Raw genomic sequence first — 12006 nt, 5'->3', positions numbered from 1 at the left:
GCCTCAAGCCATAAAAGTCTTCAAAATCACTCCTTAAACTCTACCTGAAAAAACAACAGGTAGTAAGAACCCTGGTATTATGTGCTCACAGTGGAATACCCTGCAAGCATCCTCATTCTGCAATAGATTTAGTTTCAAAATGGATCTAAGGTGTAGCCCCATCCACTAAAACTTGAGCTGACAGATGCATGAATTATGGTAGCAAGATCTGCATCCAAGCAAAAGGGTCACAACCTCCGAACCAGATGAGATGGGAGAAAGCCATTTGGGTTACTACTGCTATTCAATCTTCCAAAAGAAAGTGGGAGCAACAAGACCCTCAGATGGTGAGCTCAGATGACCAATGATGAACAAATCCCTTCGGAGGGGCTGTTATATCCTTGTCTATATCATTTGTTTGCTCCGCCCAGCCTGCCATCACCTCCGTCTTCTCCAGACTGGGCTTTAATCAGAGTCCTCTCAGTCACAACCTTGTCTCACCCTGACAGAATGACTTTCAAATGCTCTCACTTGGCTGAAAGAAATGGAGATATAGAGTGTCATCCCCAAACAAGGAGAGGGATCAACAGGCTCTTAAGGAAGGCACATTCAGGCCTCTTCAGGAGTTCAAATAGCTCCCACAGAATGAGTACTCTGAGGATGAAGACTGCAGAGGAAATCAAAGAAACCAAGTAATAATCAGCAAGACTCCAAAGAATCCTGGGAAGCTCCCATCCCCTTCCCCTCTCCTCTCCCAGAAAGAAAGGGAAAGCAAAAACATGCTAGGGCTGAAAATGTGGATTATCTGCCTTCACTGAGACAGAAAGCCAACTTAAACAGTTACTTTTGTTTTACTAAATTAAAATGAATTTGAGAAACTCATCAGTTTGTGCAAAAATATAAATATTGAAAGTAATGGCAAATTGTACTTAGAGTATCATATCGCATTGACAACAAAAAGCTACATTCAACAAATTCTAACAGATAAATTGCCAGAACATTTTGTAGGGCTTTATATATTAACTTCAAAGTCAGTAAGGCTCATGTCTGCAAACAGAGCTCCACTTTACACAATTGAGGATCAGAGCCTACCAGTCCACCAAGAGACAAGAAGTTCAGAAATCCTAGGTCTTCATCACTTTGCTCATCTTGAGCTGTGATACTGCAACATCTGTGTATAATTATGAATTATTTGTACAGTATATTAGGTATACATGGCACTTCAAAGACAAATAAAAAGAGAGGCCCATTTCCCCAGGGGCTTACCAGCAAAGGGATTGTGATGCTGGCAGACTAGGTGATAGCCCATGCCAAGACCCCCAGGCCTCACTAAAGACTGAAAAATGCATAGCTGGAAAGCAACCTGGCTCTCCTGTGTGCTAGTATTGTTAAAATAGATATTAGAGTTATGATAATGTGTTTAGTGTTCAAACTTTATGAAATTCTTGTAGGATGCTGCATGTATTAGTCTTACTTATAATCTCTGGATGCCATGTTTAAGGTAATACTTAAGTGTTTGCTAAAACTGCAAAATGCCAGAATCAGGGGAGAAGCATTACCCAGGGTGAAATACTAGTTTATCACAAGAGGTGTCATCTCCTCCCCAACAAGGAAGGCCTAAAGACATCAGACAAGCCACTGTGGAACATCAATGGACAAGACTTTGTTGATTGCTCCCCGCCCCTCCTATGAACTAGAGGCATGCACAAACCCTCATCCCATCAGCCTGAGCTCTGGGGGAAGGGGATAAAAATCCCTTGTAAGGATGCTGCCTTGGGTGGGACACTTCTGAGAGTATCAGTTCAGGACAAATTGCTTAGAGCAGGGCAGTTATAGCCCAAGGCTGGGGTTCCTTTACCATTAAGGCACACCAAACCAGCCAGACAGAGAGGACTTTGGTTTTACCCCACTGGCTAACCACAAGTCATACAAGCAATTCCCTTAGGCACTCCAATTTCCCAGTAACACCACCAGTGCCACTCATTATGGGGACGAATGGTTATGAAAACCAATATCCCAGTAAAAGACAAAAGGTTCTCCCAATCGGAAAGGACCAAGCCCCAGACCCAGGTCAATATACAAACCAGATTATATGGTCACAGTTTATGTCAATAATGTCACATCCCTGTCAAGAAAAATTGTTATCACTATGCTGCTTGGAGCTTGGAGAGGACAAAATTTCTAGGCATAAGCAGGGGATCCCCAAGCTGCTTAGCTTAGGTTAGACCGAATGGACATATAGCACTTGCATATTACAGCAGTGTCTATTACTTTTTCAAACATAAGACTGTAACTCATTTGTGTATGTATGTTTACCTGCTTTCACCTTGTAAATAACTCTCATTTCTTTTTCCTAGCTAATAAATCTTGAGTTAGTTTATTACAGGATTGGTTACAAGTGTTGTCTTTGGTAAGAGATCTAAGGTACAGTTGACCTTTGGGACTTGGAGTAACTTGAATATTGTTGTGATTTTTGCTGTAAGGGACCATCTAACAAAAGGCAGGCATGCATGGGTGGCAAGATAGACCGGAGTGACCAAGAGGACTGTCTGTGACTCCATGGTAAGGCTATTATAGTGCATTAGGAGTTTACACTTGTTACTTGGTTGATTAAATTAATTATATAACATACAGCCAGTTTTGGGTTTATGTCCTGTTCCTTGCCACTCTGCCCTGAGTGCACCTGGCACTCAAGGTCATGAGCCACTCCAGACAGCGTGACAAGGATGACAAAGGGAGATAAGGGAAAGATGCAGATTTTTAATAAATTGCTCATATTTTTAGACATTGCAGTTTTTCTTCTTCTACTACTATATTATTTTTAAAATTAGAGGATCAGAACCAGGCTAGATTAAAGAAGAGGAGAGCAACACTTGCAAGCAAATTAAAAGAAGCAAGGTCTGAAGGGGTTGCAGGGTGTTCAGACTCTGCTATCGTACTGATTTGATGGTAGTTCTGGGTTTTTTTAAATTGTTAGACTATTAGTATATGCAGGATTGTTGTAGCTATGTTGATGCCAGGATCCCAGGCGGTGCATGAGTCTTCTGTTTGGGGAAGCTTACACGCGAGCACTGGACATTCCCTAGGAGTGGGGGGGCCACCGGCACCTGGACTATGACTCCGCCCCCACTCTTCATCTTCCCTTGAGGCCCCGCCCTCACTCTGCTTCTTCCTACCTCCGCAATCCCCTTGCCCACTCCTATCTCTGCCTCTTCCTGCCCCCACAGCACCCTTGCCCACTCCTCTCTGCCTCTTCCCCTGAGGCCCCCTGCCCGCTCCTCTCCCCCTCTTCCCCTGAGGCCCCCTGCCCGCTCCTCTCCGCCTCTTCCCCCTGAGGCCCGCCCCACCTGCCGCCCACTCCTCTCCGCCTCTTTCCCCTGAGGCCCGCCCCCACCTGCCGCCCGCTCCTCTCTGGCTCTTCCACCTGAGGTCCGCCCCCACCTGCCGCCCGCTCCTCTCTGCCTCTTCCCCTGAGGCCTGCCCCTACCCGCCACCCACTCCTCTCCATGGCAGAGAGGAGCGAGCAACGGGTGGGTCAGACCTCAGGGGAAGAGGCCGAACGGGGGTGGGGCCTTGGGGCAGAGCACGGGCAGGGCCATGGTCTGGGTACCAGGGGCCCCTTCACTTCCAGGGAGCTTCTCTTCTGGTGATCCAAAGGCGGCACACCTTCAAAGGGAGGTGACCCACACTTCATCTGCGGTATTTGCCCCCCCCACCCCACATGGGCAGTCTTTTGGGAGGATGCTTAACCTCCCCCAACCTCTTATATGTGCTGCCCATGCCCAGAATATTAGAGAGACGAGGTGGGTGAGGTAATGTCTTTTATTGGATCAAGTTCTGTTGGTGAAAGAGACAAGTGTTCAAGCTTACACAGAGCAGGTCCCTTATTAGTATTTAAATACATAACAGCTAGTGCTTTAATTTTTTTAGTGGTTTCTGATAGTATTTTACAAATATACTTTTACAAATTCCAGGAAATGAGAATACGACAACACAAAACAGGTTTCAAGCAGCTTGAGTTCAATCCATATTACAGGGCTCCAAGAAGGATTAGAAATGCATCAACAGTATGTCAAGGGTCATTGCACTTCAGAGCATCCCAGATGCAATGTTGCATGCATTTAAACATGACAGATTGCATGACAACCACAATATGGAGGTATTAAATGGATCTCTGACACAAAGTTTCACTTAATATCTCCATCTCACAACTGCAATGACTTCAAAAAAGAGAGTGTGGGTGGTTCTTTTAAATAAATTATGAATAAAATTGCAATGTAAGCACAGAAAGCAATTTTTAAAATAAAGATTTTTAGGTTGGTTAGTTTTAAAGAGACAAAGGGCCATATTTATATTCTGGACTAAACATTTTGAAGTTAGATGTTAGAGGCAAAAGGGGTTTTGTTTTTAAGAATTCCTGCAGCAAAGTTTAAAAAAATGTTGATAGGAGAAAGTCAATCTTAATCAACACAAATTAAGCTATAGAGCAATAGTTTTCTGCAATTATAATCAGAAACCTTCAGTAATTCTTCTAATGCCAAATTTTCAGACAGAATTTATTCTCTGCCACAGATAATTTTGCCTTTGTTTAAAATATTTTTATTTCTTGCCATTTCTATATCACTCAGTACTGTAGAACATTACAAAATATCAGAGGTGCTCATATTTGATGCATGAGTCACTAGACTACCATTGTCACTTGGATTTGTACTGCAATTTCCTCAATGTACAAGAGGCTTCTCTAAAATTAATTGACAGAAGCATTGCTCAAATGATAAGTGTAGTAGAAATAATTATGTATTAATAGGTTAAGTGGTTCCTTTCATTTCCTTACAGCACAATTAAAATCTGCTTTTGCTTCCAGACACTTCTTCACGGATTCATGAATAACTCTGCTAGGAATTTATATACTGGTATCTAACTGCCTTCACACAGCTTTGAAATGGGTGAGGTATTGCCAGTATTTCCTTCTCAGAGCTAAATAAATTCTTGTTCTGAATTAGGAGCAATGTGTTCCACGGGATACACAAAATGTGACAATTCTCTGTTGTCATGCTGTTCCTGGGAGCCCCAACATTTTAGTATTGCAAGATTTGTCACTCAGACACAGAACCTTTTGAGATGGGTATTCAAATGAGAGAGATTAATCCAAGTGCTACTTATTTTAATGGGACACTTGTAACTGGGACATGCTAGATGAATTGCTTTAGTGATCACCATAAACCCCAGGTTAGAATTTTCCCATTTATGCTGCAGCACTACGAGGGGCCTGGTTAATTGTTAGCTTAAAACTTTGATAGGCCCTGAATACATGTTCTTTATAAATCTTTCCATTGTGAAAAAAGGTCATAAATTAGGTACCCATTGCCTTTAAGGAAACGAGAGAAACCAAAGACTAGACACACACAGACAACAAAATACACTCTCTACCCACCTGGTGGTCCCTCCTTGTAAAGTTTTAGGTGAGCTAGAGACAAAAGCATAAGCATTTTAGCCTCAAACAATATATTTATATTTTCATATTCATTACATATATCAGATATAGTACTTGGTGATTCTCATGTCAAACAGCAGTAGTTCTAAAGGCTTCATTACTCATCATTGTCATTATTCACTACTGCAAACCGATCTACACTATTATCAGGAAAAATTGTGTCTTGATTGTGAACTGCTTCATCTCTGTTAACTGCTATTAAAGATTACCATCTCTGCTAAAAGTTAAGTCATAAGTACATTTTTAGAACCCTTGCAGTCTACACTGATACCAGAGAAATTCCATTTTGAAGTCCCCAGACTCCATTTTGTAATTCTGGCTTCCAATTTAAATAAGGAAGAGTCACTCCACCATTAGATGGAAGCTGCAGGTCATGTAGCACTGAATATAAAATTGGTGGGAAAACCAAATTAGCAGGGATCCAGCAGATCATAACACTCTGAGGTAAACAACAGTGGTGACCATGTGAATAAATGTGTAGTAGGAAAAGAAAAAAAAATGAATGAAGATGGAATGTGTAGTAAAAGAAAAAACACTATAAAAAGTGTCTAGAAAGCTCTGAAGTGACTGTATAAAAGGCAGTGTGTCAGTGAGCAGCCAAGAAAGTCAGAGCTGAGGTGCTGACAATGCAGATGGAGCTGAGGAGAATGGACCGGAGAAGAGCAGATGAGAGGAGACTTGAAGAAGCAAGCAAGAAAGCAGCAGCTGCAGCAGCAAGTGGCAGTGGCACCAGGAGTCCTGTGTCAGCAGACAGAGTAAGCTTGTCAGTTATAATTACAGTATAGTCTTAGAATGTGTATGTGTGAACTAATAAAAATGTTTGTGTGTGTGTTGATAATGAAAGAAATGTATAAGATTTAAATCATTTAAGGACTGTGTCAGCAGCCTATGACAGACCAGTCATCTGTAAAGGATGCAACCGCTTAGAATCATCTCAGCTGTAGGTTATTGTGGTTGGGGTGCTCTTTAAATTGCTGAAGGGATTTGTGTTTTTAGATTACTACTGTATTATGGATTATTGTTTATAAAAATAAAAAGGTGCCTTGTTTTGGAAAAGAATACTGCTTGTGTCAATCAATCATTTATCAGAAGGAATTTCCTTAGCTACCCTAGTGATCCATACCATAAGAGAACAGATAGGTGGGCTGTTTTAAGGGAAAACCTTTTAGGGGATATTTAAATTAATCTGGTTTTGAGGGAACCCTAGGTAAGCCCAGGAGGGGTCAACAGGTGAGCTATTCTGGGGTACCCTAATTCTGTTTTCAGCGTAACACCACATGTGATTCGATTAACAACAGCTCATGTATGGAAACACCCACTTGTAAAACAAACCTGCAAGCATTGCTACAAAAGTCACAACACAAGATATTATATACGCATATACATGCACGCTGTGGAATGATTAAAACATCTGTCTTACCCACCCACCCCTTCAAGGTTTTCACTTGGACATGACAAATGCCAAGGTCATGAAATTAACCACTTACCATGAAACTCAGTCAACTTGCTTAACGTTCTATATGCATCCGAAGAAGTGGGCTGTAGCCCACGAAAGCTTATGCTCTAATAAATTTGTTAGTCTCTAAGGTGCCACAAGTACTCCTGTTCTTTTTGCGGATACAGACTAACACGGCTGCTACTCTGAAACTTGCTTAACAGGACAACTCATCCCAGAAATTATTATGCTCAGCATTTTTCCTCACAGATTTCTATCTGGTATAACTTGATCTGAAGCCACAGATGGGGATGAAGATTTTGTTTTTATAAACAAGCAAACAAATAAAAGTGATGTGTTCACTGATGAAGTGGCTATGCTCCTATATCTTGTCTACAAGCCAGGGGGGAAATTTAATGTATAACTTGCAGGAAAAAAATCCCCCTAAGCAGTGTATTAGGTGTGTTAGTGTCTGGTAAAATTAAAGCATATGTGACATTACAAGCGATAACAGAAGTATAAGCACAGACTTCAGTTTTCCAGACAGTACATACTACAGCAAGAATCTCTCTCTAATGTGTAACATACCCAGTAACGTGAAAGATGACTAATTTGCTTTGGACACTACACATACATTATACAATGGCTTAGCACATGACATTTATTATCATACCAACAGGAAAAAATATTTGTATAAGGAACAATGCACACAATTGTTTTGCTAAATACAATACACACCCTTCTACCTTTGGCATGTGATACATAGCAAAATTCCTTGTACAGTAAAGAGCTCACATTAGTGTGAGTAAAAAGCACAAGCATTAAACAGGTATTAGTCACCGTAGAATGCATATTCCAGGATGTTGCCTTAAACAAAGTATGTGCATAATATGGTGCCACTAATACCAACCACAGACAAAGGCAAAAAAAATTTAATTTTACACATAAAAATTAACTTTGGGCTGGTCTACACCCAGCCGCTAGTTCGGCAGCTGGGGATCGAAGTTCTGGGTTCGACTTATCGCGTCTGGTCTGGACGCGATAAGTCGAACCAGGAAGTGCTCGCCGTCGACTGCGGTACTCCAGCTCGGCGAGAGGAGTACCGCGGAGTCGACGGGGAGCCTGCCTGCCGCGTGTGGACCGCGTCTGAACCGCGGTAAGTTCGAACTAAGGTATGTCGACTTCAGCTACGTTATTCACGTAGCTGAAGTTGCGTACCTTAGTTCGACTTGGGGGGTTAGTGTAGACCAGGCCTTTGAGAAGCTCTAAGTGCACTTACAAAAATTACAAGAACCATATCAAACCAAACCAACAACTTTCTCCACCTCTATACTCCTCCTTTCTTCTCCTTACCCATTCCTGAGTAAATAGATGAGCTTCACACGCTGCCCTAAAAGACAAGTCTGCAACATAACTGAAAACTCAGCATTCTACAAAATGGTGAAAAGAGGGATTGTGCATGCTCAAGATGATGGTGCTATTCTTTTTAGGCTCTACACTGAATTAGGTGTTTTTGTTTGAGGTTTCTTTTGGGAATAGGACAGCAGAAAGAGCAGAGATTTAGACCCCAATTCAGGACAGCACTGAAGCACAGGCTATTTTCCTGAATCAGTGTACCTGAAAAATGCTGAGCTCACTCAACTGCAGCATATCCCTGAAATAAAGCTAAAAGTAATTTAAAGTAATGCCAGGCCTACTTCTTCCCAGTTAACTAATCTTTTATATCAATCAGGTTAAGAAATTTCCCGGATAGATCTTCAGACCACCTTCCAAACATAAGGGTTTGCTTCTCCAAACATCAAAGAAGAAATTAGGAGTTCTTCTCTGCTATTAACTGAAAGCTAAAAATCATAAGTAGCAAAATTCATAATGAAGGACTCTAAAGTAGAGTAAAGCTTCTTGGCCAGTACATTCATTACTGTAAAAAAATCTCACTATTAAATGGAGTATAGAGGAGTATCTGAAAAATAAGGCTAAAATAAAAAACTTAACTGCTGGAGAACAAATGTACCAGAAAAAAGTTTAAAAACTAATGAGCAACCTACCATTCCTCTGAAGTAGCACATCCTACAGTACCGATTCTCCACTCACTCCTAATGATACTGATTCATTGCAGTTCTGAACAGGGCGCTTTCTTCATTTGCTTGCCCATATTCATTACCGGCCCCACTATTCTCAACATTCTGAAGAACTCTCTACATTTCCTCCTCCATTACTTTCCCATGCAATTTTCTGTTTCAGCCGCTAGGTGCCACCAGTACATCCTCCCACATTGCTACATAACTCTATGTGGGTATAACTTAAATCCACAGGCATGATCCTGCATGCTTATTCAGTCAAAAATCCCACTGTTTAAATAAGGAACGCTCTAACATTCTGCCCAGCAAACTCAGGCTACAGTAACTGTTGGAGAATATTATTTTCAGCAATTAAAAAAATATTCTAGCTTGTATTGGCATTTAAATTAAAAATATAATTAAAAGGAATTTAATATACCTAGAATTAAGGTGAGAATGTAGGCAAATATGGCATTTTAACAAAAAAAAAGCCTTATATACATTTTTAAACATCCAGTCAATTTAAGCTCAACATTTAAGACTTGTAAAAACTGTGAACAGTTGAAATGTTCCATTATTTTTTAAAGTTCCACTTAAATGAGTTTTGTATTTAAACATTTTTACTATAGTGCTTGCAATGCAAATCTTGAATTGTTGTGCTGCTACATTAGAACCAGCAAGTTAAAATTAACAATAACAAAGGTGAAACTACTCTACTTTCACAAGCAAGCTGAATGAAACAGAAAAAAGGATGCATACAATTTTTGTAATCTTTTAACTGCATCATTTAAATTATTAGAAGTTTTATAAAATTAGAAATTTTCTTAAACAGGCTGCAGTAATTCCATGTAATTAGAATTTTTATTTATTTATTTATTTGCAAAACATCCCTAGTTTGAACTTTGGGGACAAAATAAAGAAAGTCAATTTTTTTTTATAGTATTTTGCTATCACAGTGAATATTTGAAACTCTCTTGGTACAAATGTCATAGTCAAATCAGGTCTAGAGTAATAGTTCCCTGGAATAAGGAATTCCTACATTGCAGAGAAACTTGTGCATACATACACCAAACACAAATAAGCACCCATAAAATTATCACAGTGTAAGAGTCCTACCCATAAAATGCAAGTGGGAATTAACATAAAATGTACTTAACCTTAGAGCTGCACGTATTTGGTTTTGCCTTCTCTTTCTTTTCCATTTCTTACTTCTGCTCACTCTATTAGTTTTTTTTCAATCTTTCCCTGCATTTCTCCATTTTCCCAAATTAATTTCCCTCTTCATCCTGTGTGGTCTTTCACCTATCTTCGTCTCTTCCCCAAAGATTCCCCTCCCTTTCCCCACATAGTTGATTTCCAACTCCTCCATTGTTACCCTTTAGTTTTCATTGCTCTTTAGTCCCCAAACTATCCAAGGCCCCACAAGTCAGCTACCCACTACCCAGTAGCAGCTTAACACAATTTCTTGCTCACCCTTGTTTCAGAGCAGAGAATGGGCAGCCTTACCCTCCCTTCCACCACTACCAGATCTTTCTCAAATTAGTGGGGGGGGGGGGAAGGGAGACCTACAAAGTCACCCTACGCCCTAAAATTTCAAAACAGAATGGTCATCAAGGACCTCTGAAGATTCTGGGATAATGAAAGTGTGGGTGGTGGAGGGAGGCAGTTTGCAAGTCACTTGGGAGATACCCCTCCCCCAAAGAAAATCAGGTGAGAGGGTAATTTGAAGGACAGGGGGTACAGATCAGGGGGTTTGAACAGGCATATATTGAGATCTGGATATTCACGGTGGTCTAAATAAAGTCTAATTATTGGGACCACCCTCTAATCAAAATTTGATCATTGCTAAATTGTTACAGTAAGTATAATTATTAACTTTTTACTATAAATGGAGTGATCTCGGTAAACAGATAATGAATGTTCTAAATAATGGAGGCCAAACATTTCAATAAAATAAAAGGATTCCTACAAGTGTTTGGGCTTCACAAAGGAAAACATGTGACGTCTTGGTGTCGCTTCTGCATAAAGGAAGAACACAGCTTCCATTCCCTCTGACTGCAAAGCAGCATAAAGCACTGTTCCGTGGTAATCACCTGAGTAACTATCTGATTGATCTTTCTTCTCCTGTTACAGGTAAGGCTAAAGCTACAGCTCATTTACTTGATGACAGACATTAATAACGTCACTTGTCACTTTTGTCCTCCCAGGAAGGCAGCAATAGAAATATTGCTGTTGGGCAGCTGCAGCCTGATTTATGTGTCAGTAAATATCCTCCCTACTCCATATTTGCGGAAAAATCATTATGTGACTGGATCACATGATACAGTGTGCAATTATCCTGTTACAGTGGCAAGGTTCCAATAGTACGATACAGCAAATAAATGCCACCCAACCAACAAACAGGAGGAGCAAAGTTAATAAGGAATTTCTTCTAAACATTACAAATTCTTCCCACCCATTCCACCCAGCAAAAGCTTAAATAAAAGGAAGATACTTGTTTGTCCACGTAAATTATTTTTTCAATATACAATGCATCTAATCCCAGACTACACACATACACAGTAAGTACACATTCTATACATTCTGAGGTTCCTAAGAGCCTGGGACAGCTGGAGGATTTAACACCATATGTACGAAATACCTTCTTATGTAAAATAAAATGGATCCCATACTGGTAAGAGCATGTGTTTTTACCATATGGATGGAGATGAAACCAGATGAGGCCCAAAACTCTGATATAAATCCAGATCCAAAATTCTACAATGTTTTAGGTTGTTCTGATCCAAGATTTTAATTTAGGCTCATTTTTAAATCACACAAGTTCCCAGCCTGGTTCTGACAAAAGTTGAACACATATGGTGTGTAAGTCCGCAGAACAAAATCTGATACAAGAGAGTAAATTCCATTAAACCCATGGGTTTTATTATTAAGTCAAATGGTCTCGTCTGTTTTGGCACCAGATTCCTGGAGCCAAAACCTCAAGTGATTATTCTATTTGTGCTATGTAGAACTGCTTTTAGATACTGGCTTCCCTTCCACTA

The 12006-nt window shown here is 40.4% G+C and overlaps 1 protein-coding gene across 1 annotated transcript in view; it reads right to left on the bottom strand.

The window, feature by feature from the left end:
- The window catches only part of FMN1 (formin 1), a 338092-nt gene that overhangs the window by 225553 nt on the left and 100533 nt on the right, over nt 1-12006 (bottom strand). Inside the window, exon 4 of the mRNA XM_026651453.2 lies at nt 5414-5446. Within this exon, the coding sequence (XP_026507238.1) occupies nt 5414-5446 (33 nt within the window). The remainder of the gene's footprint in view (nt 1-5413; nt 5447-12006) is intronic.

This window comes from Terrapene carolina, unplaced genomic scaffold, assembly GCF_002925995.2.
Source record: "Terrapene carolina triunguis isolate 2854851 unplaced genomic scaffold, T_m_triunguis-2.0 Scaffold96, whole genome shotgun sequence".
NCBI lineage: Eukaryota > Metazoa > Chordata > Testudines > Emydidae > Terrapene > Terrapene triunguis.
Note: the sequence above shows the minus strand (reverse complement) of the source record. Positions and strands in the feature narration are given on the sequence as shown.